Source organism: Salvelinus fontinalis, chromosome 1, assembly GCF_029448725.1.
Source record: "Salvelinus fontinalis isolate EN_2023a chromosome 1, ASM2944872v1, whole genome shotgun sequence".
NCBI classification, from domain to species: domain Eukaryota; kingdom Metazoa; phylum Chordata; class Actinopteri; order Salmoniformes; family Salmonidae; genus Salvelinus; species Salvelinus fontinalis.
In genome coordinates this window covers 75,919,219-75,946,876 of record NC_074665.1, presented here as the reverse complement: position 1 = coordinate 75,946,876, position 27,658 = coordinate 75,919,219, and the positions used below count along the sequence as shown (strand labels likewise).

Here is a 27,658-nt window from a genome sequence, read left to right as displayed (position 1 = left end):
TTTTTCTACTGTGTCATTGACTTGTTTATTGTGTTATTGGCTAGTTTGTTTATTCCATGTGTAACTCTGTGTTGTTGTCTGTGTCACACTGCTTTGCTTTATCTTGGCCAGGTCGCAGTTGTAAATGAGAACTTGTTCTCAACTAGCCTACCTGGTTACATAAAGGTGAATTAAAAAATGTAAACAATTGTACGTACATGTTGGTATGGTTGAAGTGACTATGAATATATGATACACAGAGAATAGCAGTAGCGTAAAGAGGGGTTGGCGGGTGGCGGGACACAATGCAGATAGTCTGGGTAGCCAATGTGTGGGGGCACCGTTTAGTCAGGCTAATTGAGGTAGTATGTACATGAATGTATAATTAAAGTGACTATGCATATATGGTCAACAGAAAGTAGCAGCAGTGTAAAGAGGGGTTGGGGGGAACAATCGCTACTGTAGCTGCTTGCACATGTAGGATTGTAATTGAATCACTTTTTTTGTAGCTGATAATTTTCCTGCACAGGAAGTAATACAAACTTGTAGTGTATTTCAGTTTTAAAAAGGCTTCATCAGCAGTGAGCGGTAAATCGCTCCCAGTCTATGTATAGATCCCTCTTTATGACCTGTTGATGTAGCTGCCTGCCTGGGCATTTACAGGATGTCATTACAACAGGGCCTGGTAGGGGAGGCTTGCTTATGGAGTATTGTAGGGAAGGATATTATGTTATGCCTGTCAGTTTATCTACAGTATGTGTGGTAGACAGGGGGGTGGGTGTGTGGAGTAGCTGTGTGTGTGTGTGTGCTTGCGCACATGTGTGTGTGTGTGGGATTACAGATCTCATCCTGTATTGCATTGCAGGTGCAGGATCTATCTTTCAATCCATTAGCTGTCTCTTGCTGTCTTCTGTCAGTCCCTTAGCTGTCTCTTGCTGTCAACTGTCAGTCCCTTAGCTGTCTCTTGATGTCTTCTGTCAGTCCCTTAGCTGTCTCTTGCTGTCAACTGTCAGTCAGTCCCTTAGCTGTCTCTTGCTGTCTTCTGTCAGTCCCTTAGCTGTCTCTTGATGTCTTCTGTCAGTCCCTTAGCTGTCTCTTGATGTCTTCTGTCAGTCCCTTAGCTATCTCTTGCTGTCAACTGTCAGTCCCTTAGCTGTCTCTTGCTGTCACCTGTCAGTCAGTCCCTTAGCTGTCTCTTGCTGTCTTCTGTCAGTCCCTTAGCTGTCTCTTGCTGTCTTCTGTCAGTGCCTTAGCTCTCTCTTGCTTTCACCTGTCAGTCAGTCCCTTAGCTGTCTCTTGCTTTCACCTGTCAGTTATTGACTTAGCTGTCTCTTGCTGTCACCTGTCAGTCAGTCCCTTAGCTGTCTCTTGCTTTCACCTGTCAGTCAGTCCCTTAGCTGTCTCTTGCTTTCACCTGTCCGTCAGTGCCTTAGCTGTCTCTTGTTTTCACCTGTCAGTCAGTCCCTTAGCTGTCTCTTGTTTTCACCTGTCAGTCAGTCCCTTAGCTGTCTCTTGCTTTCACCTGTCAGTCAGTCCCTTAGCTGTCTCTTGCTTTCACCTGTCAGTCAGTGCCTTAGCTGTCTCTTGCTGTCACTTGTCAGTCAGTCCCTTAGCTGTCTCTTGCTTTCACCTGTCAGTCAGTCCCTTAGCTGTCTCTTGCTTTCACCTGTCAGTCAGTCCCTTAGCTGTCTCTTGCTTTCACCTGTCAGTCAGTCCCTTAGCTGTCTCTTGCTTTCACCTGTCAGTCAGTGCCTTAGCTCTCTCTTTCTTTCACCTGTCAGTCAGTCCCTTAGCTGTCTCTTGCGGTCACCTCAGTCAGTCCCTTAGCTGTCTCTTGCTTTCACCTGTCAGTCAGTGCCTTAGCTGTCTCTTGCTGTCACCTGTCAGTCAGTCCCTTAGCTGTCTCTTGCTTTCACCTGTCAGTCAGTCCCTTAGCTGTCTCTTGCTGTCTTCTGTCAGTCCCTTAGCTGTCTCTTGCTGTCAACTGTCAGTCCCTTAGCTGTCTCTTGCTGTCACCTGTCAGTCAGTCCCTTAGCTGTCTCTTGCTGTCTTCTGTCAGTCCCTTAGCTGTCTCTTGATGTCTTCTGTCAGTCCCTTAGCTGTCTCTTGATGTCTTCTGTCAGTCCCTTAGCTATCTCTTGCTGTCAACTGTCAGTCCCTTAGCTGTCTCTTGCTGTCACCTGCCAGTCAGTCCCTTAGCTGTCTCTTGCTGTCTTCTGTCAGTCCCTTAGCTGTCTCTTGCTGTCTTCTGTCAGTGCCTTAGCTCTCTCTTGCTTTCACCTGTCAGTCAGTCCCTTAGCTGTCTCTTGCTTTCACCTGTCAGTTATTGACTTAGCTGTCTCTTGCTGTCACCTGTCAGTCAGTCCCTTAGCTGTCTCTTGCTTTCACCTGTCAGTCAGTCCCTTAGCTCTCTCTTGTTTTCACCTGTCAGTCAGTCCCTTAGCTGTCTCTTGCTTTCACCTGTCAGTCAGTCCCTTAGCTCTCTCTTGTTTTCACCTGTCAGTCAGTCCCTTAGCTGTCTCTTGCTTTCACCTGTCAGTCAGTGCCTTAGCTCTCTCTTTCTTTCACCTGTCAGTCAGTCCCTTAGCTGTCTCTTGCGGTCACCTCAGTCAGTCCCTTAGCTGTCTCTTGCTTTCACCTGTCAGTCAGTGCCTTAGCTGTCTCTTGCTGTCACCTGTCAGTCAGTCCCTTAGCTGTCTCTTGCTTTCACCTGTCAGTTAGTCCCTTAGCTGTCTCTTGCTTTCACCTGTCAGTCAGTACCTTAGGTGTCTCTTGCTGTCACCTGTCAGTCAGTCCCTTAGCTGTCTCTTGCTTTCACCTGTCAGTCAGTCCCTTAGCTGTCTCTTGCTTTCACCTGTCAGTCAGTCCCTTAGCTGTCTCTTGCTTTCACCTGTCAGTCAGTCCCTTAGCTGTCTCTTGCTTTCACCTGTCAGTCAGTGCCTTAGCTGTCTCTTGCTGTCACTTGTCAGTCAGTCCCTTAGCTGTCTCTTGCTTTCACCTGTCAGTCAGTCCCTTAGCTCTCTCTTTCTTTCACCTGTCAGTCAGTACCTTAGGTGTCTCTTGCTGTCACCTGTCAGTCAGTCCCTTAGCTGTCTCTTGCTTTCACCTGTCAGTCAGTACCTTAGGTGTCTCTTGCTTCCACCTGTCAGTCAGTCCCTTAGCTGTCTTTTGCTTTCACCTGTCAGTCAGTGCCTTAGCTCTCTCTTGCTTTCATCTTGAAAGCTATTCAGTAACACAATAATGTGCAGTTCTTCTGCGTTCTCCTCACAGAGTAAAAACACATGTTGTCTTGCCACACACTAACCCTCTAATGGCTGTTTCAAACTCGGATTTACATTTAGGTCTATTTATAGCTTAAACACAGGACTTTTTAAATGTTGGGAAGTTTAATAAGGTAGGGATATTTCTATCTGTTACCACCCAGCAAGGTCAAAGACATCAGGCCTCACACTTATAGTTATTAGCATTCAACACATGTTATTTGATATATCTTAGAAAGTAGACACACAGAGAAGAGGACTGCCTATAGTGTCTTGGAAGTCAAAGTTAAATGGTAATACAGAGTGAGAACCTGTCAGTCAGTCTTTTAGTACCGACCGACTCTCCAGTCATCTCCAGTCATACACACACACATACCGTACAGGCACGTATATGCACACACGCATGATGCACGCACACACAGACACACACACACACACACACACACAGACACACACACACACGCACGCACACACAGACACACACACACACACACACACAGACACACACACACACGCACGCACACACACACACACACATACACACACACACACACAGACACACGCAGACACACACACACACACAGACACACACACAGACACACACACAGAACAGACACGTATATGCACGCACGCATGATGCACACACACACACACACACACAGACAGACACAGACAGACAGACACACGCACACACAGACACAGACACACACACACACACACACACACACACACATACGGTACAGGCATGTATATGCATGCACGCATGATGCACGCACGCACACACAGACACACACACACATACAGTACAGGCACGTATATGCATGCACGCACACACACACACACACACACACGCATGATGCACGCACACACAGACACACACACACACACACAGACACACACACATACATACACACACACATACAGTACAGGCACGTATATGCACACACGCATGATGCACGCACACACAGACACACACACAGACACACACACATACATACACACACACACGCGCACGCACACACACACACACACGCACACATACACACACACACACACACATACACACACACACACACAGACACACACACATACACACACACACACACACACATACAGTACAGGCACGTATATGCACACACACATGATGCACGCACACACAGACACATACAGTACAGGCACGTATATGCACGCACGCATGATGCATACACACACACACACACATACAAACAGGCATACGTGGACCACCGTGTAGGAGTTGTTAAGAATCCTCTGGCTACTAGAGTCTCTAAGTGGAATGTTTACTGCCTAGCTGAGTATCTGTTCACACACTCCTTCTCCCTCATGGACAAGGCAGTCTGGAGCATGCTCAAGGTCTTCTCCTCCTCCCCTCTCAAATTCTCTCATCCTCACCCAACCAGTACACACACACACACTGTCAGCTACCACTGTCTGACAGAGCACTAAATCACTATAAAACACAGCAGCCCATTGAGGCAGGGAGCAATACTGTGGTCATATACACTAGATAGCCTCTCCTATTTTAACTCTGTTTTTAAATGTGGTTGGGGAAAAGATACACTTAGAAATGAGGCGCCTCATTTCCAACACAACAACATGATTATGCTAATTATGCATAATTATTACATTATATTTTTAATCATTGCTCTCATAAAAACTATAAGGTGCTTTTGTAGATTAATACGTCACCATCAGCTTTTGGAGAGATGTGTGTTGCCTTTCTCCTTTGATCAGCTCTATGATCAGGCCTGGTGCTCCAGTGAAGTTAAAACAACAGGCACCATCACCATCAGGCCTGGTGCTCCAGTGAAGTTAAAACAACAGGCCACCATCACCATCAGGCCTGGTGCTCCAGTGAAGTTAAAACAACAGGCCACCATCACCATCAGGCCTGGTGCTCCAGTGAAGTTAAAACAACAGGCCACCATCACCATCAGGCCTGGTGCTCCAGTGAAGTTAAAACAACAGGCCACCATCACCATCAGGCCTGGTGCTCCAGTGAAGTTAAAACAACAGGCCACCATCACCATCAGGCCTGGTGCTCCAGTAAAGTTAAAACAACAGGCACCATCACCATCAGGCCTGGTGCTCCAGTGAAGTTAAAACAACAGGCCACCATCACCATCAGGCCTGGTGCTCCAGTAAAGTTAAAACAACAGGCACCATCACCATCAGGCCTGGTGCTCCAGTGAAGTTAAAACAACAGGCACCATCACCATCAGGCCTGGTGCTCCAGTGAAGTTAAAACAACAGGCACCATCACCATCAGGCCTGGTGCTCCAGTAAAGTTAAAACAACAGGCACCATCACCATCAGGCCTGGTGCTCCAGTGAAGTTAAAACAACAGGCCACCATCACCATCAGGCCTGGTGCTCCAGTGGAGTTAAAACAACAGGCCACCATCACCATCAGGCCTGGTGCTCCAGTGGAGTTAAAACAACAGGCCACCATCACCATCAGGCCTGGTGCTCCATTAAAGTTAAAACAACAGGCCACCATCACCATCAGGCCTGGTGCTCCAGTGGAGTTAAAACAACAGGCCACCATCACCATCAGGCCTGGTGCTCCAGTGGAGTTAAAACAACAGGCCACCATCACCATCAGGCCTGGTGCTCCAGTGGAGTTAAAACAACAGGCCACCATCACCATCAGGCCTGGTGCTCCAGTGGATTGACTAGTGTTCCATTATTAAAGTGAGCAGTGATTCCAAGCCTATGTATATAGGGCAGTAGCCTCTATGGAGCAGGGTTGCGTAACCGTGTGGAAGCCGGCTAGTGATGGCTATTTAACAGTCTGATGGCCCTAAGATAAAAGCTGTTTTACAGTCTCTCGGACCCAGCTTTGATGCACCTGTACTGACCTCGCCTTCTGGATGATAGCGGGGAGAACAGGCAATGGCTCGTGTGGTTGATGTCCTTTATGATCTTTTTGGCCTTCCTGTGACATCGGGTGCTGTAGGTGTCCTGGAGGTCAGGTAGTTTGCCCCCGGTGATGCGTTGGGTTGCAGGCGGTGCAGTTGCCGTACCAGGCAGTGATACTGCCCGACAGGATGCTCTCAATTGTGCATCTGTAAAAGTTTGTGAGGGCTTTAGAGACCAAGCCAAATTTCTTCAGCCTCCTGAGATTGAAGAGACCCTATTGCGTGGTGTGTCAGTGATGTGTACGCCGAGAAACTTGAAGCATTCCACCTCTCTCTCTCTCTCTCTCTCTCTCTCTCTCTCTCTCTCTCTCTCTCTCTCTCTCTCTCTCTCTCTCTCTCTCTCTCTCTCTCTCTCTGTGTGTGTGTAATACCATGCTCCAGATAGATAGCTTTATTGGCATTTGAATTAGATGTGTATCAAAGTAATTACCCAGCCTTCCTGCCTCTGGGCAAGACACTCATTGACAAATACGTGTCAATGCTGGATCATCTCTGGCCCTGTAGACAATAAGAGGGGAACACACACACCATGCATATAGGCGCACACACAAACACACACATCCCACACACACCGTGCATGCACACACACGCACATGACAGCCACAGAGTGTCAGGGGGGACACAGAAAGACAGGGTCTTAGTCAGGGGGGACACAGCAAGACAGGGTCTTAGACAGCCGCTGGGCCATAGGTTCACACTATGAAAACATGGTGTGTATTCTGTTGCACAGAAATTAAATCCAAGATTTTGTTATGTCTAGTTTTCACAAGGAAAGGAATGTGTGTGGTATGATTGTGGATTTCCAGGAGCCCGAATGACCTTGAATCATAGGACTGAATGTTTGCCAGAAGAAAAGGTGTTAAAAGCTAGTAGGCCTACTGTGCTAGTGCAGTAACTAGAGAGAAGACTCGTTTTCATACACATTTTTTCACTTGAGAAGAAATACTGAACCTAATATCTTAGATGCAAAATTGCTTGGCCCAAGCAAGTCTCTTCTTCTTATTGGTGTTGTGAGGGTTCAGTGACCAGACGGAGGAAGACGACACGACAGCACCCTCCTCAGGAGATAGGTACTCAGTGTAAAGCCAATTAGTACACACCTGGGCCCACTAATTGGCTTGGTGTCTCCCTCTATACAGTCGTGGCCAAACGTTTTGAGAATAACACAAATATTAATTTTCACAAAGTCTGCTGCCTCAGTTTGTATGATGGCAATTTGCATATACTCCAGAATATTATGAAGAGTGATCAGATGAATTGCAATTAATTGCAAAGTCCCTCTTTGCCATGCAAATGAACTGAATCCCCCAAAAACATTTCCACTGCATTTCAGCCCTGCCACAAAAGGACCAGCTGACATCATGTCAGCGATTCTCTCGTTAACACAGGTGTGAGTGTTGATGAGGACAAGGCTGGAGATCACTCTATCATGCTGATTGAGTTCGAATAGCAGACTGGAAGCTTCAAAAGGAGGGTGGTGCTTGGAATCATTGTTCTTCCACTGTCAATCATGGTTACCTGCAAGGAAACACGTGCCGTAATCATTGCTTTGCACAAAAAGGGCTTCACAGGCAAGGATATTGCTGCTAGTAAGATTGCACCTAAATCAACCATTGATCGGATCATCAAGAACTTCAAGGAGAGTGGTTCAATTGTTGTGAAGAAGGCTTCAGGGCACCCAAGAAAGTCCAGCAAGCGCCAGGACCGTCTCCTAAAGTTGATTCAGCTGCGGGATCGGGGCACCACCAGTACAGAGCTTGCTCAGGAATGGCAGCAGGCAGGTGTGAGTGCATCTGCACACACAGTGAGGCAAAGACTTTTGGAGGATGTCCTGGTGTCAAGAAGGGCAGCAAAGAAGCCACTTCTCTCCAGGAAAAACATCAGTGACAGACTGATATTCTGCAAAAGGTTCAGGGATTGGACTGCTGAGGACTGGGGTAGTCATTTTCTCTGATGAATCCCCTTTCTGAATGTTTGGGGCATCCAGAAAAAATATTGTCTGGAGAAGACAAGGTGAGCGCTACCATCAGTCCTGTGTCATGACAACAGTAAAGCATCTTGAGACCATTCATGTGTGGGGTTGCTTCTCAGCCAAGGGAGTGGGCTCACTCACAATTTTGCCTAAGAACACAGCCATGAATAAAGAATGGTACCAACACATCCTCCGAGAGCAACTTCTCCCAACCATCCAGGAACAGTTTGGTGACGAACAATGCCTTTTCCAGCATGATGGAGCACCTTGCCATAAGGCAAAAGTGATAACTAAGTGGCTCGGGGAACAAAACATCGATATTTTGGGTCCATGGCCAGGAAACTCCCCAGACTTTAATCCCATTGAGAACCTGTGCTCAATCCTCAAGAGGCGGGTGGACAAACAAAAACCCACAAATTCTGACAAACTCCAAGCATTGATTATGCAATCAGTCATGATGTGGCCCAGAAGTTAATTGACAGCATGCCGGGTGGATTGCAGAGGTCTTGAAAAAGAAGGGTCAACACTGCAAATATTGACTCTTTGCCTCAACTTCATGTAATTGTCAATAAAATCCTTTGATGCTTATGAAATGCTTGTAATTATACTTCAGTATTCCATAGTAACATCTGACAAAAATATCTAAAGACACTGAAGCAGCTTTGTGGAAATGAATATTTGTGTCATTCTCCAAACGTTTGGCCACGACTGTATAGGTGTGCCAGGAGAAGAGCTGGGGATGAATTGGGATCAGACACGGGGACCTGTGAGGACGTCAGACTTTCCTACCTCAGAGAAAGCGTCTTCATCTGATGCACCTTGGCTCTATGTGAAACAAGGCAGGCTATAGATAGAGGGAAGCGTTCCCCATGTAAATATGATGTGTAGACAATAGTCTAAAGACAAGGGGAGACGTGTGTTGTTTTGTGTTCCCTTTTTGGCCACAGCCTTTGTCAGCTGCTTAGTTGAGGTTTATTATTTTGACGCTGTTGTTTCAGCGTTGGACCCTACCTTGTACTGGGCTTATTTTGTCGGGCGAAAGAAAACCTGTTTAGTGACGATACAAAAGAAAAGGAACCCCAGCCACTGCCTCCGGTCTGTTAATTTCATGCCCCCCTCCAGTGTTAGGGTGTTTTGGACGAGCTGATCCGTCACAGTGTATTTTAGTACTGGTTTCTTTGCAGCGATTCGACCATGAAGGCCTCATTCACGCAGTCTCCTCTGAACAGTTGTTGTTGAAATGTCTGTTACTTGAACTTTTGAAGCATTTATTTGGGCTGCAATCTGAGACTGATAACTGTAATGAACTTATGCTCTGCAGCAGACGTAACTGTAGATCTTCCTTTCCTGTGGCGGTCCTCATGAGAGCCAGTTTCATCATAGCACTTGATGGTTTTTGCAGCTGCACTTGAAGAAACTTTAAAAGTTCTTGAATTTTTCTGGATTGACTGGACTTCATATCTTAAAGTAATGATGAACTGTCATGTTTCTTTGCTTATTTGAGCTGATCTTGCCATAATATGGACTTGGTATTTTACCAAATAGGGATATCTTCTATATACCACCCCTACCTTGTCATAACAGAAATGATTGGCTCAAACGCATTAAGAAGGAAAGAAATTCCACTAATTAACTTTTAACAAGGCACATCTGTTAATTGAAATGCATTCCAGGTCACTACCTCATGAAGCTGGTTGAGAGAATGCCAAGAGTATGCAAAGCTGTCATCAAGGCAAAGGATGGCTACGTTGAAGAATCTCAAATATAAAATATATTTTGATTTGTTTGACACTTTTTTGGTTACTCCATGATTCCATATCTGTTATTTCATAGTTTTGATGTCTTCACTATTATTCTACAATGTAGAAAATAGCAAAAATAAAGAAAAACTCTGGAATGAGTAGGTGTATCCAAACTTTTGACTGATACTCTATATCCTAAGATATCTTGTTGTAATTACAATTATTCTGAAGACCAATGTATCCTTAACTACAACAACATTCTCAGTAATGGTTACAGAAACGTTTCACTTCCTATGACTGATATGTGCTTGGCTGAATGCACCGACTAAGTTGCTAAACAAGAATGCACGCTAAATGACCAAAATGTAAACATGAAGACTTGCAAAGAACAATGGGTAATATGTCCCTAGGTAATTACAGTAATATGCTGTAATTGTAATTAGTACTGTGAATGAGATTATAGTAACTCACTTGGTACTGTAATTTCTGCCAATAACTTACTGTACATTTTACAGGAAATGTTTTACAGTGTAACCAAACACCATACGTAGGCCTAAGCAGAGTCACTTTTTCACTGTTGTTATTCTCATCAGGCAAAGACAGTCTGTTTCAAATTAGCGGTCCCTGTAGAGCCTTCTTTTTAGAAGATAGAATCTGCAGGCTGACTGGTCTTTGAGGATGAACAAGAGAGAGAGAGAGAGAGAAAGAGGGGGGGAGAGAGAGAGAGAGAAAGGGGGGAGAGAGAAAGAAAAGAGAGCAAGAGACAGCGAGAGAGAGCTGAGGAAGGAAGGAAGGAGGGATGAGGAAGCGTTAGTAGAGAGTTAGGAATGCGTTGTGGAGTGTTCCATGATTCCGGGTGAGTTATGTAATGATGGGTGCATATGTCAGCTTCACAGCTGTGGAGCAACAATCACACACAGCTGAAGGCTACAGAGAGAGAGAGAGAGAGAGGACATGAGGGGGGAGAGTGAGGAAGAAAGGGGGAATAGAGAGATAGAGAAGTGCTTGAGGGAGGCAGAAAGAGAGAGAGAGGGAGGGTGAGAAAAAGTGATAGAAGAAGAGAGAGAGCGCAGCGCATTGCCTTGCCAAGATAAGAATCTGTTTCCAATCCTCCTCCTGTCCCTCCTCTCCTCTCCTCTGCTCACCACCCCTCCTCAGCTGATGAGATAAGGCCTTCAGAGTAGATATGGATGTGGAGGAGGTTGCAGACCCATTTCTCCCGAAACGACTTCTCTCTGGTTGTGTTTTATTCTTCTAACGCTTGTGTAAACAACAGTGTGAGAGGCAACGTGAAGCATGTCATTGAATGGATGGAACGGTCCCATCTCAGCTACATTCCTTCTATTAATCAGCAATACACCCTGACTACACGTAGATGTTGGATGTTTTGTGGTATTTTTGTTGTTGTGATTAACAGAGTTTGTGAACTGCAGTTCAACTTGCTATCATGTCTTTACTGAAAAACATATATTCTGTGTCAGCTCGTTGATAATCTAAAGGTACCAAAGTGTATGTCTGTTTTTCTTCAACTTCAATGCCTTTGACTCCTTTGTACCTCGCCTCTAAACTCATCCTCTCTGTTGGGCTCTCCGAGAGGGTTAAGCCTTAAAAAGCTTTTTTTAAACAGTCAGAGCTTTCGGTCAGACTGTGTGTGGAAAGCATTTTCAGGGAGGATCATAGGACTCCAGAAATAGGTACGGTAGAGGGCTACAGTAACCTTGAATCTCTCCAGTCTCAAACACAAAGCCACAATGCAATCCGCAAAGTTTAAATTGTGGCTTCACCTCTGTTAGTGCTTTAGAGAGGGCCTTGGTTGTGTGGTAGGCGGTGTGTCTCTGTTAGGTATAGAAGTTAGCATCTTAAAATCCTAGATCTGTGCCTAGAGCAACGTCCATCTACCCAGATAAAACTTTGATCTACCTTGACACTGATCTAAGGTCAATCCAGCGTTCTTTCACCTAAGGCTATGCTTTGGGAAGGGGAAGCTGATCCTAGATCTATGCCAACCCAGAGCTTATTTTCTTGTATGGGGTTAAGAGAACAGGGTTGTAAAACCCCTGACCTTTGCCCTTTCCCCTGCAGGCAGACTCGGGAGCAGGAGACGCCCCCTGACTTTTTCTACTTTTCGGACTTTGAGAGACACAATGCTGAGATCGCTGCCTTTCATCTGGACAGGTAAATCACACACACACACCTGTACCTGACACGAAGAATCCACAGTGTGTGTGTGTCTGTGTGTACTAGAGGTCAACCGATTAATCGGAATTGCTGGTTAATTAGGGCCGATTTCAAGTTTCCATAACAATCGGTAATCGGTATTTTTGGACACAAATTATTATTTATTTTTTTACACCTTATTTAACTAGGCAAGTCAGTTAAGAACACAGTCTTATTTTCAATTACGGCCTAGGAACGGTAGGTTAAATACCTTGTTCAGGGGCAGAACGACAGATTTTTACCTTGTCAGCCCAGGGATTCGTTTTTGCAACCTTCCGGTTACTAGTCCAACGCTCTAACCACCTGCCTTACATTGCACTCCACGAGGAGCCTGCGTGGAAGGCTGACTACCTGTTACGCGAGGGCAGCAAGAAGCCAAGGTAAGTTGCTAGCTAGCATTAAACTTATCTTATAAAAAACAATCAATCTTAACATAATCCCTAGTTAACTACACATGGTTGATGATATTACTAGTTTATCTAGCGTGTCCTGCATTGCATATAATCGATGCGGTGCCTGTTAATTTATCATTGCATCACAGCCTACTTCAACAAACGGGTGATGATTTAACAAGCGCATTCGTGAAAAAAACACTGTCGTTGCACCAATGTACCTAACCATAAACATCAATGCCTTTCTTTAAATTCAATACACATGTATATCTTTTTAAACCTGCATATTTAGTTAATATTGCCTGCTAACATGAATTTCTTATAACTAGGGAAATTGTGTCACTTCTCTTGCATTCTGTGCAAGCAGTCAGGGTATATGCAGCAGTTTGGGCCGCCTGGCTCATTGCGAACTGTGTGAAGTCCATTTATTCCTAACAAAAGCCGTAATTAATTTACCAGAATTGTACATAATTATGACATAACATTGAAGGTTGTGCAATGTAACAGCAATATTTAGACTTAGGGATGCCACCCTGTCACGTTCCTGACCTATTTCTGTTAGTTTGTTGTATGTGTTAGTTGGTCAGGATGTGAGTTTGGGTGGGCATTCTATGTTGTCTGTTTCTATGTTGGTTTAATGGTTGCCTGGTATGGCTCTCAATTAGAGGCAGGTGTTTGGCGTTCCTCTAATTGAGAGTCATATTTAGGTAGGTTGTTTCACAGTGTTCGTTGTGGGTGGTTGTCTCCTGTGTCAGTGTTTGTCGCACCATACGAGACTGTTCGGTTTGTTTGTACATCGTTCTTTTTGTGTAGTCTATTTTTCCCTGTTCGTGCGTTCTTCGTGTTTAATGTAAGTTCGTCGTCCAGGTCTGTCTACTCCGTTTGTTGTTTTGTTAGTTTATAGTGAAGTTCGTGTTTTCGTCTTTTCTTTGAATAAATTATGTATTCACAACCCTCTGCGCCTTGGTTCAATCACTACTCCTCCTCTTCGGTTGAAGAGGAGGAGGACTACCGTTACAGAACCACCCACCAAATAACCAGAACCAAGCAGCGGTGTAATCGGAGGAAGGGACCGCGCAAGAAGGAGGAATGGACATGGGAGGATGTTTTGGACGGTAAAGGTTGCTACACATGGGAGGAGATCCTGGCTGGAAGGGATCGCCTCCCATGGGAACAGCTGGAGGCACTGAGGAGAGCAGAGGCAACCGGAGAAGGGAACCGGCGTTATGAGGGGACGCGTCTAGCACGGAAGCCCGAAAAGCCCGTGAGTACTACCCAAAAATTTATTGGGGGAGGGGGGGGGGGGGCTAAGAGGTAGTCGGCCAAGGGCAGGTAGGAGACCTGTGCCCACTTCCCAGGCTAACCGTGGAGAGCGGGAGTACGGGCAGACACCGTGTTACGCAGTAGAGCGCACGGTGTCTGCTGTACGTTTGCATAGCCCGGTGCGGGTTATTACACCTCCCAGCACTGGTAGGGCAAGATTGAGCGTTGAGCCGGATGTCATGAAGCCGGCCCTACATATCTGGCCACCAGTACGTCTCCTCGGGCCGGCATACATGGCACCAGCCTTACGCATGGTGGGCCCGGTTCGCCTACATAGCCCGATGCGGGTTATTCCACCTCCCCGCACTGGTAGGGCAACGGGGAGCATTCAACCAGGTAAGGTTGGGCAGGCTCAATGCTCAAGGGAGCCAGTACGCTTGCACGGTCCGGTATTTCCGGCGCTACCTCCCCGCCCCAGCCCAGTACCACCAGTGCCTACACCACGCACCAGGCTTCCAGTGCGTTTTCAGAGCCCTGTTCCTCCTCCACGCACTCTCCCTATGGTGCGTGTCTCCAGCCCAGTGCCTCCAGTTCCGGCACCACGCACTGAGCCACCTGTGCGTCTCCAGAGCCCTGTACACACTGTTCCTTCTCCCCGTACTCGTCCTGATGTGCGTGCACTCAGCCCGGTGCCACCAGTGCCGGTACCACGCACCAGACAAATAGTACGCTTTGAGAGTCCAGTGTGCCCTGTCCCTGCTCTCCGCACTAGGCTTGAAGTGCGTGTCTCCAGTCCGGTGCCTCCAGTTCCGGCACCACGCACCAGGCCTACAGTGCGTCTCAGCCGGCCAGAGTCTGCCGTCTGCCCAACGGCGCCTGAACTGTCCGTCTGCCATGAGCCTGCAAAGCCGCCCGTCTGCCATGAGCCTACAGAGCCTTCCGCCAGACTGGAGCCGCTAGAGCCTTCCGCCAGACAGGAGCCGCTAGAGCCTTCCACCAGACAGGAGCAGCCAAAGCCTTCCGCTAGACAGGATCAGTCTGAGCCATCCGTCTCCTCAGCGCCATCTGAGCCATCCGTCTCCTCAGCGCCATCTGAGCCATCCGTCTCCTCAGCGCCGTCTGAGCCATCCGTCTCCCCAGCGCCGTCTGAGCCATCCGTCTCCCCAGCGCCGTCTGAGCCATCCGTCTGTCCCGAGCCATTAGAGCCGCCCGTCTGTCCCGAGCCGTCAGAGCCGTTAGTCAGTCAGGAGCCGCTAGAGCCATTCGTCAGTCAGGATCTGCCAGAGCCGCCAAACAAGAAAGGATCTGCCAGAGCCGCCAACCAGACAGGATCTGCCAGAGCCGCCAACCAGACAGGATCTGCCAGAGCCGCCAACCAGACAGGATCTGCCAGAGCAGCCAACCAGACAGGATCTGCCAGAGCCGCCAACCAGACAGGATCTGCCAGAGCCGCCAACCAGACAGGATCTGCCAGAGCCGCCAACCAGACAGGATCTGCCAGAGCCGCCAGCCAGCCATGAGCGTCCAGAGCCGCCAGCCAGCCATGAGCGTCCAGAGCCGTCAGCCAGCCATGAGCGTCCAAAGCCGTCAGCCAGCCATGAGCGTCCAGAGCCGTCAGCCAGCCATGAGCGTCCAGAGCCGTCAGCCAGCCATGAGCGTCCAGAGCCGTCAGCCAGCCATGAGCGTCCAGAGCCGTCAGCCAGCCATGAGCGTCCAGAGCCGTCAGCCAGCCATGAGCGTCCAGAGCCGTCAGCCAGCCCGGAGCTGCCAGTAATCCGGAACTGCCCCTCAGTCCAGAGCTGTCTCTCTGTCCGGAGCTGCCTTTCAGTCCGGAGTTGCCCCTCAGTCCAGAGCTGTCTCTCTGTCCGGAGCTGCCTTTCAGTCCGGAGTTGCCCCTCTATCCTGAGCTACCTCTCTATCCTGATCTACCTCTCTATCCTGAGCTACCTCTCTATCTCGACCTTGTCTTGGTGTTGCCCCTTATATTAGGTGGGTGGAGAGAGAGGGTGGTCATTCTAAGGGGGAGATGCAAGCTGGGATTGACTATGGTGGGGTGGGGACCTCGTCCTGAGCCTGAGCCACCACCGTGGTCAGATGCCCACCCAGACCCTCCCCTATACTTTGTGCTGGTGCGCCCGGAGTTCACACCTTAGGGGGTTATGTCACGTTCCTGACCTATTTCTGTTAGTTTGTTGTATGTGTTAGTTGGTAAGGACGTGAGTTTGGGTGGGCATTCTATGTTGTCTGTTTCTATGTTGGTTTAAGGGTTGCCTGGTATGGCTCTCAATTAGAGGCAGGTGTTTGGCGTTCCTCTAATTGAGAGTCATATTTAGGTAGGTTGTTTCACAGTGTTCGTTGTGGGTGGTTGTCTCCTGTGTCAGTGTTTGTCGCACCATACGGGACTGTTCGGTTTGTTTGTACATCGTTCTTTTTGTGTAGTCTATTTTTCCCTGTTCGTGCGTTCTTCGTGTTTAATGTAAGTTCGTCGTCCAGGTCTGTCTACTCCGTTTGTTGTTTTGTTAGTTTATAGTGAAGTTCGTGTTTTCGTCTTTTCTTTGAATAAATTATGTATTCACAACCCGCTGCGCCTTGGTTCAATCACTACTCCTCCTCTTCGGTTGAAGAGGAGGAGGACTACCGTTACACACCCATTAGATGAAATACGGAACGGTTCCGTATTTCACTGAAAGAATAAACGTTTTGTTTTCGAAATGATAGTTTCCGGATTCAACCATATTAACGACCAAAGGCTCGTATTTCTGTGTGTTATTATATTATAATTAAGTCTATGATTTGATATTTGATAGAGCAGTCTGACTGAGCGATGGTAGGCAGCAGCAGGCTCGTAAGCATTCATTCAAACAGCACTTTTATGCGTTTGCCAGCAGCTCTTCGCAATTCTTCAAGCATTGCGCTGTTTATGACTTCAAGCCTATCAACTCCCGAGATTAGGCTGGTGTAACCGATGTGAAATGGCTAGCTAGTTAGCGGGGTGCGCGCTAATAGCGTTTCAAACGTCACTCGCTCTGAGACTTGGAGTGGTTGTTCCCCTTGCTCTGCATGGGTAACGCTGCTTCGAGGGTGGCTGTTGTCGATGTGTTCCTGGTTCGAGCCCAGGTAGGAGGGAGGAGAGGGACGGAAGCTATACTGTTACACTGGCAATACTAAAGTGCCTATAAGAACATCCAATAGTCAAAGGTATATGAAATACAAATCGTATAGAGAGAAATAGTCAAATAATTCCTATAATAACCACAGCCTAAAACTTCCTACCTGGGAATATTGAAGACTCATGTTAAAAGGAACCACCAGCTTTCATATGTTCTCACGTTAGCTTTTTTACATGGCACATATTGAACTTTTACTTTCTTCTCCAACACTTTGTTTTTGCATTATTTAAACCAAATTGAACATGTTTCATTATTTATTTGAGGCTAAGTTGATATTATTGATGTATTATATTAAGTTAAAATAAGTGTTCATTCAGTATTGTTGTAATTGTCATTATTACAAATATATAAAATAAAATAAAAATCGACCAATTAATCAGTATGTGCTTTTTTTGGTCCTCCAGCAATCGGTATCGGCGTTGAAAAATCATAATCGGGCGACCTCTAGTGTGTACACCCACCACCTCCGGAGTTAGCCAGACACCCACCACCTCCGGAGTTAGTCAGACACCCACCACCTCCGGAGTTAGTCAGGCACCCACCACCTCCGGAGTTAGTCAGACACCCACCACCTCCGGAGTTAGCCGGACACCCACCACCTCCGGAGTTAGTCAGACACCCACCACCTCCGGAGTTAGCCGGACACCCACCACCTCCGGAGTTAGCCGGACACCCACCACCTCCGGAGTTAGTCAGACACCCACCACCTCCGGAGTTAGCCGGACACCCACCACCTCCGGAGTTAGTCAGACACCCACCACCTCCGGAGTTAGCCGGACACCCACCACCTCCGGAGTTAGCCGGACACCCACCACCTCCGGAGTTAGTCGGACACCCACCACCTCCGGAGTTAGTCAGGCACCCACCACCTCCGGAGTTAGTCAGACACCCACCACCTCCGGAGTTAGCCAGGCACCCACCACCTCCGGAGTTAGCCGGACACCCACCACCTCCGGGGTTAGCCAGACACCCACCACCTCCGGAGTTAGTCAGACACCCACCACCTCCGGAGTTAGTCAGGCACCCACCACCTCCGGAGTTAGTCAGGCACCCACCACCTCCGGAGTTAGCCGGACACCCACCACCTCCGGAGTTAGTCAGACACCCACCACCTTCGGAGTTAGCCAGGCACCCACCACCTCCGTAGTTAGCCAGGCACCCACCACCTCCGGAGTTAGTCAGACACCCACCACCTCCGGAGTTAGCCGGACACCCACCACCTCCGGAGTTAGTCAGACACCCACCACCTCCGGAGTTAGCCAGGCACCCACCACCTCCGGAGTTAGTCAGACACCCACCACCTCCGGAGTTAGCCAGGCACCCACCACCTCCGGAGTTAGTCAGACACCCACCACCTCCGGAGTTAGCCAGGCACCCACCACCTCCGGAGTTAGTCAGACACCCACCACCTCCGGAGTTAGCCGGACACCCACCACCTCCGGAGTTAGCCAGACACCCACCACCTCCGGAGTTAGTCAGACACCCACCACCTCCGGAGTTAGTCAGGCACCCACCACCTCCGGAGTTAGTCAGGCACCCACCACCTCCGGAGTTAGCCGGACACCCACCACCTCCGGAGTTAGTCAGACACCCACCACCTTCGGAGTTAGCCAGGCACCCACCACCTCCGTAGTTAGCCAGGCACCCACCACCTCCGGAGTTAGTCAGACACCCACCACCTCCGGAGTTAGCCGGACACCCACCACCTCCGGAGTTAGTCAGACACCCACCACCTCCGGAGTTAGTCAGACACCCACCACCTCCGGAGTTAGCCAGGCACCCACCACCTCCGGAGTTAGTCAGACACCCACCACCTCCGGAGTTAGCCAGGCACCCACCACCTCCGGAGTTAGTCAGACACCCACCACCTCCGGAGTTAGCCAGGCACCCACCACCTCCGTAGTTAGTCAGACACCCACCACCTCCGGAGTTAGCCAGGCACCCACCACCTCCGGAGTTAGCCGGACACCCACCACCTCCGGAGTTAGCCAGACACCCACCACCTCCGGAGTTAGTCAGACACCCACCACCTCCGGAGTTAGTCAGGCACCCACCACCTCCGGAGTTAGTCAGGCACCCACCACCTCCGGAGTTAGCCGGACACCCACCACCTCCGGAGTTAGTCAGACACCCACCACCTTCGGAGTTAGCCAGGCACCCACCACCTCCGTAGTTAGCCAGGCACCCACCACCTCCGGAGTTAGTCAGACACCCACCACCTCCGGAGTTAGCCGGACACCCACCACCTCCGGAGTTAGTCAGACACCCACCACCTCCGGAGTTAGCCAGGCACCCACCACCTCCGGAGTTAGTCAGACACCCACCACCTCCGGAGTTAGCCAGGCACCCACCACCTCCGGAGTTAGTCAGACACCCACCACCTCCGGAGTTAGCCAGGCACCCACCACCTCCGGAGTTAGTCAGACACCCACCACCTCCGGAGTTAGCCGGACACCCACCACCTCCGGAGTTAGCCAGGCACCCACCACCTCCGGAGTTAGCCAGGCACCCACCACCTCCGGAGTTAGTCAGGCACCCACCACCTCCGGAGTTAGTCAGACACCCACCACCTCCGGAGTTAGCCGGACACCCACCACCTCCGGAGTTAGTCAGACACCCACCACCTCCGGAGTTAGCCAGGCACCCACCACCTCCGGAGTTAGCCAGACACCCACCACCTCCGGAGTTAGCCAGGCACCCACCACCTCCGGAGTTAGTCAGACACCCACCACCTCCGGAGTTAGCCAGGCACCCACCACCTCCGGAGTTAGTCAGACACCCACCACCTCCGGAGTTAGCCGGACACCCACCACCTCCGGAGTTAGCCAGGCACCCACCACCTCCGGAGTTAGCCAGGCACCCACCACCTCCGGAGTTAGTCAGGCACCCACCACCTCCGGAGTTAGTCAGACACCCACCACCTCCGGAGTTAGCCGGACACCCACCACCTCCGGAGTTAGTCAGACACCCACCACCTCCGGAGTTAGCCAGGCACCCACCACCTCCGGAGTTAGCCAGACACCCACCACCTCCGGAGTTAGCCAGGCACCCACCACCTCCAGAGTTAGCCAGGCACCCACCACCTCCGGAGTTAGCCAGACACCCACCACCTCCGGAGTTAGTCAGACACCCACCACCTCCGGAGTTAGCCAGGCACCCACCACCTCCGGAGTTAGCCAGACACCCACCACCTCCGGAGTTAGCCAGGCACCCACCACCTCCAGAGTTAGCCAGGCACCCACCACCTCCGGAGTTAGCCAGACACCCACCACCTCCGGAGTTAGCCAGGCACCCACCACCTCCGGAGTTAGCCAGACACCCACCACCTCCGGAGTTAGCCAGACACCCACCACCTCCGGAGTTAGCCAGGCACCCACCACCTCCGGAGTTAGCCAGACACCCACCACCTCCGGAGTTAGCCAGGCACCCACCACCTCCGGAGTTAGCCAGACACCCACCACCTCCGGAGTTAGCCAGACACCCACCACCTCCGGAGTTAGCCAGGCACCCACCACCTCCGGAGTTAGCCAGACACCCACCACCTCCGGAGTTAGCCAGGCACCCACCACCTCCGGAGTTAGCCAGACACCCACCACCTCCGGAGTTAGCCAGGCACCCACCACCTCCGGAGTTAGCCAGACACCCACCACCTCCGGAGTTAGCCAGGCACCCACCACCTCCGGAGTTAGTCAGGCACCCACCACCTCCGGAGTTAGTCAGGCACCCACCACCTCCGGAGTTAGCCAGGCACCCACCACCTCCGGAGTTAGCCAGGCACCCACCACCTCCGGAGTTAGTCAGGCACCCACCACCTCCGGAGTTAGTCAGACACCCACCACCTCCGGAGTTAGTCAGACACCCACCACCTCCGGAGTTAGCCAGGCACCCACCACCTCCGGAGTTAGTCAGGCACCCACCACCTCCGGAGTTAGTCAGACACCCACCACCTCCGGAGTTAGCCGGACACCCACCACCTCCGGAGTTAGTCAGACACCCACCACCTCCGGAGTTAGCCAGGCACCCACCACCTCCGGAGTTAGCCAGACACCCACCACCTCCGGAGTTAGCCAGGCACCCACCACCTCCAGAGTTAGCCAGGCACCCACCACCTCCGGAGTTAGCCAGACACCCACCACCTCCGGAGTTAGCCAGGCACCCACCACCTCCGGAGTTAGCCAGACACCCACCACCTCCGGAGTTAGCCAGGCACCCACCACCTCCGGAGTTAGCCAGACACCCACCACCTCCGGAGTTAGCCAGGCACCCACCACCTCCGGAGTTAGCCAGACACCCACCACCTCCGGAGTTAGCCAGGCACCCACCACCTCCGGAGTTAGCCAGACACCCACCACCTCCGGAGTTAGCCAGGCACCCACCACCTCCGGAGTTAGTCAGGCACCCACCACCTCCGGAGTTAGTCAGGCACCCACCACCTCCGGAGTTAGCCAGGCACCCACCACCTCCGGAGTTAGCCAGGCACCCACCACCTCCGGAGTTAGTCAGGCACCCACCACCTCCGGAGTTAGTCAGACACCCACCACCTCCGGAGTTAGTCAGACACCCACCACCTCCGGAGTTAGCCGGACACCCACCACCTCCGGAGTTAGCCGGACACCCACCACCTCCGGAGTTAGTCAGACACCCACCACCTCCGGAGTTAGTCAGGCACCCACCACCTCCGGAGTTAGCCAGGCACCCACCACCTCCGGAGTTAGTCAGACACCCACCACCTCCGGAGTTAGCCGGACACCCACCACCTCCGGAGTTAGCCAGGCACCCACCACCTCCGGAGTTAGCCAGGCACCCACCACCTCCGGAGTTAGCCAGGCACCCACCACCTCCGGAGTTAGTCAGGCACCCACCACCTCCGGAGTTAGTCAGACACCCACCACCTCCGGAGTTAGCCGGATACCCACCACCTCCGGAGTTAGCCAGGCACCCACCACCTCCGGAGTTAGCCGGACACCCACCACCTCCGGAGTTAGCCAGGCACCCACCACCTCCGGAGTTAGTCAGGCACCCACCACCTCCGGAGTTAGTCAGGCACCCACCACCTCCGGAGTTAGCCAGGCACCCACCACCTCCGGAGTTAGTCAGGCACCCACCACCTCCGGAGTTAGTCAGACACCCACCACCTCCGGAGTTAGTCAGACACCCACCACCTCCGGAGTTAGCCGGACACCCACCACCTCCGGAGTTAGCCGGACACCCACCACCTCCGGAGTTAGTCGGACACCCACCACCTCCGGAGTTAGTCAGGCACCCACCACCTCCGGAGTTAGCCAGGCACCCACCACCTCCGGAGTTAGTCAGACACCCACCACCTCCGGAGTTAGCCGGACACCCACCACCTCCGGAGTTAGCCAGGCACCCACCACCTCCGGAGTTAGCCAGGCACCCACCACCTCCGGAGTTAGCCAGGCACCCACCACCTCCGGAGTTAGCCAGGCACCCACCACCTCCGGAGTTAGCCAGGCACCCACCACCTCCGGAGTTGGTCAGGCACCCACCACCTCCGGAGTTAGCCAGACACCCACCACCTCCGGAGTTAGCCAGGCACCCACCACCTCCGGAGTTAGCCGGACACCCACCACCTCCGGAGTTAGTCAGACACCCACCACCTCCGGAGTTAGTCAGACACTCACCACCTCCGGAGTTAGTCAGACACCCACCACCTCCGGAGTTAGTCAGACACTCATTTTGGCATCATTTACTGTACATATGGAATCGATATGTGTCGAGAAAGAAATAAAGAAAATAAATAAATCTTATCTCAAATTAAAAATGGCATACAGGGAGTGACCATTAAATCTGGTCATAAGGCAGATACAGTGGACGGATAAGACACTCATTTTAATACCATGTGTAGACTCATATCGACAATGTGGACACAATCAGAAGATCAGGACAAAGGATGCATGTTAGCAGCAGGTAAAAACGGGGCTCATGTCTGTATATCTGAGGAATAGTTAGCAGGCAGAGTTCTGTGTGTTACTCTATTGTAGCTCTAATCATCAGGAGGCCCATGAGTCACACTGACTGACTGGCTGAGCACTGCCTTCCTGCTCTTATAAGTGCATCTCAAATGGAACCCCTTTTCCTACATAGTGCACTACTTTTGACCAGAGCCCTATGGTGCACTATGTAGGACATAGGGTTCCATTTGGGACTCAGCCTATAACAGCAGGAAGACCATAGTGCACTACTTTTGGCCGGAGCCCGATGTAGGGAATAAGATTCCGTTTGGGCTCCGGCCAAAAGTAGTGCATTATGTAGGGAATAGGATTGCATTTCGGATTGAATTTAACAATGACTAGCTAACCCAACCACCCGGCTCTGTCTACCTCTCTCTTTCTGGCCTGCCTGTCTGTCTGCCTGCTCTGTCTGTCTGCTCTGTCTCTCTGTCTGCCTCTCTGCTCTGGAACTCCACTGGCTTTACAAGGCTTTATATCCTGCCTGTTGAGAACGAATTAATGATCCTAGAAGGAAAACTTCCTGGATCGCCTGGATGTAAGAGAGACAAACAAATGAGTATTATAATAATACTACCATGGTTATGCTCTTTATTATAATAATACTGCCATGGTTATGCTCTTTATTATAATAATAGTGCCATGGTTACTCTCTGTATTATAATAATACTGCCATGGTTATGCTCTTTATTATAATAATAGTGCCATGGTTACTCTCTGTATTATAATAATACTACCATGGTTATGCTCTTTATTATAATAATAGTGCCATGGTTACTCTCTGTATTATAATAATACTGCCATGGTTATGCTCTTTATTATAATAATAGTGCCATGGTTACTCTCTGTATTATAATAATACTGCCATGGTTATGCTCTTTATTATAATAATAGTGCCATGGTTACTCTCTGTATTATAATAATACTACCATGGTTATGCTCTTTATTATAATAATAGTGCCATGGTTACTCTCTGTATTATAATAATACTGCCATGGTTATGCTCTTTATTATAATAATAGTGCCATGGTTACTCTCTGTATTATAATAATACTGCCATGGTTATGCTCTTTATTGTAATAATAGTGCCATGGTTACTCTCTGTATTATAATAATACTACCATGGTTATGCTCTTTATTATAATAATACTGCCATGGTTGCACTCCGTATTATAATAATACTGCCATGAATGTTAATCTCCAGAATATAATAATACTGCCATGGTTATGCTCCGTATTAAAGTAATACTGCCATGGTTATGCTCCATATTATAATAATACTGCCATGGTTATGTTATGCTCCGTATTATAATTATCATAACTCAAGGTGAGACACAGATGCAGACACAGGAGGAAGATGGTTGGAGTCTTAGATGTTTAATAATCCAAAAGGAGTAGGCAACAGAATGGTCGTGGACAGGCAAAAGGTCAAAACCAGATCAGAGTCCACAAGGTACAGTGACAGACAGGCTCGTGGTCAAGGCAGGCAGAATGGTCAGGCAGGCGGGTACAGAGTCCAGAAACAGGTAAGGGTCAAAACCGGGAGGACTAGAAAAAGGAAAAATAGCAAAAGCAAAAGAACAGGAAAAACCGCTGGTTGACTTGGACATACAAGACGAACTGGCATAGAGAGACAGGAAACACAGGGATAAATACACTGGGGGAAACAAGCAACACCTGGAGGGGGTGGCGACAATAACAAGGACAGGTGAAACAGAGCAGGGTGTGACAATAATAATGCTGCCATGGTTACGCTCTGTATTATAATGATACTGCCATGGTTACGCTCTGTATTATAATAATACTGCCATGGTTACGCTCTGTATTATAATGATACTGCCATGATGTTTACACTCCGTATTATAATAATACTGCCATGGTTACACTCCGTATTATAATAATACTGCCATGGTTACGCTCTGTATTATAATAATACTGCCATGATGGTTAAGCTCCAGATTATAATAATACTGCCATGGTTATTCTCCTTGTTATTATAATACTACCATGGTTATGCTCCGTATTATAATAATACTGCCATGGTTACGCTCTGTATTATAATGATACTGCCATGATGTTTACACTCCGTATTATAATAATACTGCCATGGTTACACTCCGTATTATAATAATACTGCCATGGTTACGCTCTGTATTATAATAATACTGCCATGATGGTTAAGCTCCAGATTATAATAATACTGCCATGGTTATTCTCCTTGTTATTATAATACTGCCATGGTTATGCTCCGTATTATAATAATACTGCCATGGTTAATCTCCTTGTTATTATAATACTGCCATGGTTATGCTCCGTATTATAATAATACTGGCATGGTTATTCACCATATTATAAAAATACTACCATGGTTATGCTCCGTATTATAATAATACTGCCATGGTTACGCTCCGTTTTTATAATAATACTGCCATGGTTATGCTCCGTATTATAACAATACTGCCATGGTTACGCTCCGTATTATAATAATACTCTCATGGTGGTTAAGCTCCATATTATAATAATACTGCCATGGTTACGCTCCGTTTTATAATAATGCTGCCATGGATATGCTCCGTATTATAATAAGGCTGCCATGGTTACGCTGCGTATTATAATAATACTGCCATGATGGTTAAGCTTCGTATTATAATAGTACTGCCATGGTTACTCTTCGGTTTCCATAGCTACATACTGTAGTGACATGGAGGTCTAATAGTTTTCTTTCAGGTCATGTCACGATCGTCTTGACGTGAATGAGAGGACCAAGGCGCAACATGACTTGAATACATCTTCTTTTATTTACAACGACGAAGATGAACACGTAACACTTATACCAACTAACAAAAACCAATAAACGATCGTGAAACTTAAAACGCAAGTGCACACACAAACTACTTACGTTCGACATATACAATGACCCACAAACAGCTAAAGCCTATGATCGCCTTAAATATGGTTCCCAATTAGAGACAACAGAAACCAGCTGTCTCTAATTGAGAACCCATTCAGGCAACCATAGACTTTCCTAGAAAACTCCACACAACCATAGACACATCTAGATACATACACTCAACACAAACCCATACACTACCACCAACCCCCCTCTACCATATAATACCCCAAACACACACATACCCCATGTCACACCCTGACCTAACTAAAATAATAAAGAAAACAAATAATACTAAGGCCAGGGCGTGACAGGTCATTGATACTATATCGTTTGTAGTCATCTGTCGCAGCCCCTTTCACACAGCAAGGCTTTTCTCTGTCTGGCTCAGTTGTAGTCAACTGTGGTGTGAAGATGGTGATGATAATGTACTTGTTATCTCTTAGTCTTTCACACACATACATACATACACAGTGTACCTAGATAGAGTATAAAGCTGTATCTGCCTGGAGGCACAATTCAGCATTCAGCAATAGCAGACAGTCTACCACACACCTTATAAATATAAGCCAGGCAGAGATTTGGGTTAGGGTTATGGTTAGCCAAAAGCAGTCGTTTAGTTTTTCACATTTGGTTTCTGGCCTAATTGAAAGTTTCAGCGTTGTCGTCGGGTACGGGCTAACTATCGAGACTGAGGCTGCTCTGTCTTCTCTCCCAGGAGGCCGCAGACACACACATACACACAGGTATGTGCACAAACACAGGCACACACTTTCCATTTGGGATTTTAAGGTGGGCTCTATGCACCATTAATTATCTGATTGGATTAAAAGGAGGAAATGCTGTCTTAAATGTCTCAGCTTCCTTTGAAATGATGTGGGATGGAGGGTGGAAGGTAGAGGAGGGAGGCAAAGAAGAGGGAGGATGTAGGGTGGAGGTAGAAGAGGGAGGTAGAGGTTGAGGAGGGAGAAGGGAGGGTGGAGGTAAGGGAGAGGGTGGAGGTAGAGGTAGAGGAGGGAGGGTGGAGGCAGAGGTAGAGGTTGAGGAGGGAGGGTGGAGGTAAGGGAGTGAGGGTGGGGGTAGAGGAGTGAGGGTGGAGGTAGAAGTAGAGGAGAGAGGGGGAGGGTGGGGGTAGAGTAGGGTGGAGGTAGACGGCAGAGGTAGAGGATGGAGGAAAATAAGAGGGAGGATGTAGGGTGGAGGTAGAGGTAGAAGAGGGAGGTAGCGGTTGAGGAGGGAGGGTGGAGGTAAGGGAGTGAGGGTGGAGGTAGAGGAGGGAGGGTGGGTGGAGGTAGAAGTAGAGGAGGGAGGGGGAGGGTGGGGGTAGAGTAGGGTGGAGGTAGATGGAGGGGAGGGTGGAGGTAGCGGGGTTAGGGTGGAGTTATAGGAGAATTGTCACGCCCTGACCTTAGAGAGCCTTTTATTCTCTATTTTGGTTAGGTCAGGGTGTGACTAGGGTGGGTACTCTAGTTTTTTGTATTTCTATGTTGGCCTGGTATGGTTCCCAATCAGAGGCAGCTGTCTATCGTTGTCTCTGATTGGGGATCGTATTTAGGCAGCCTTTTCCACCTGTTATGTGTGGGATCTTATTTCTGTGTAGTTGCCTGTGAGCACTGCTTGAACTTCACGTTTGATTATTCTTTATAGTTTTTTTGTGAGTTTCATTGATTAAACATGTGGAACTCTACGCACGCTGCGCCTTGGTGCATTTATTCAACAAACGATCGTGACAAGAATGGAGGTACAGGAGGGTGGTGGTAGAAGAGGGAGGGTGGAGGTAGAGGAGGATGGAGGGAGGGAGGGTGGAGTTAGAGGAGGGAGGGTGGAGTTAGAATAGTAAAGGTGGAGGTAGAGAACGATAGA

General features: G+C 49.2%; 1 protein-coding gene and 4 long non-coding RNA genes across 7 annotated transcripts in view; 1 reads left to right on the top strand and 4 right to left on the bottom strand.

Moving 5' to 3' along the window:
• The window catches only part of LOC129862155 (extracellular serine/threonine protein kinase FAM20C-like), a 112,166-nt gene that overhangs the window by 68,839 nt on the left and 15,669 nt on the right, over positions 1-27,658 (top strand). The window contains exon 4 of the mRNA XM_055933543.1: positions 11,974-12,066. Coding sequence (XP_055789518.1) covers positions 11,974-12,066 — 93 coding nt within the window. The remainder of the gene's footprint in view (positions 1-11,973; positions 12,067-27,658) is intronic.
• LOC129862178 (uncharacterized) lies at positions 17,779-18,404 on the bottom strand. Of its 2 annotated transcripts, none has more exons than XR_008760730.1 (3): positions 18,370-18,404; positions 18,100-18,207; positions 17,779-17,829 (listed from the first exon to the last, which is right to left on the bottom strand). It is a non-coding gene; the product is annotated as an uncharacterized LOC129862178 (long non-coding RNA). The 2 variants fall into 2 exon arrangements; XR_008760733.1 differs by having other exon boundaries at positions 18,100-18,180; positions 18,343-18,390.
• Positions 18,437-19,745, bottom strand: LOC129862165 (uncharacterized). 2 transcript variants are annotated; one of them, XR_008760725.1, is made up of 5 exons: positions 19,693-19,745; positions 19,423-19,503; positions 18,883-18,936; positions 18,586-18,666; positions 18,437-18,477 (listed from the first exon to the last, which is right to left on the bottom strand). It is a non-coding gene; the product is annotated as an uncharacterized LOC129862165 (long non-coding RNA). The 2 variants fall into 2 exon arrangements; XR_008760726.1 differs by lacking the exons at positions 18,437-18,477; positions 18,586-18,666; positions 18,883-18,936 and adding an exon at positions 18,962-19,017.
• On the bottom strand, positions 20,544-21,399 carry LOC129862184 (uncharacterized). The gene is made up of 3 exons (XR_008760734.1): positions 21,340-21,399; positions 20,881-20,934; positions 20,544-20,610 (listed from the first exon to the last, which is right to left on the bottom strand). It is a non-coding gene; the product is annotated as an uncharacterized LOC129862184 (long non-coding RNA).
• Positions 21,526-22,335, bottom strand: LOC129862174 (uncharacterized). The gene is made up of 4 exons (XR_008760727.1): positions 22,285-22,335; positions 21,880-21,933; positions 21,718-21,825; positions 21,526-21,555 (listed from the first exon to the last, which is right to left on the bottom strand). It is a non-coding gene; the product is annotated as an uncharacterized LOC129862174 (long non-coding RNA).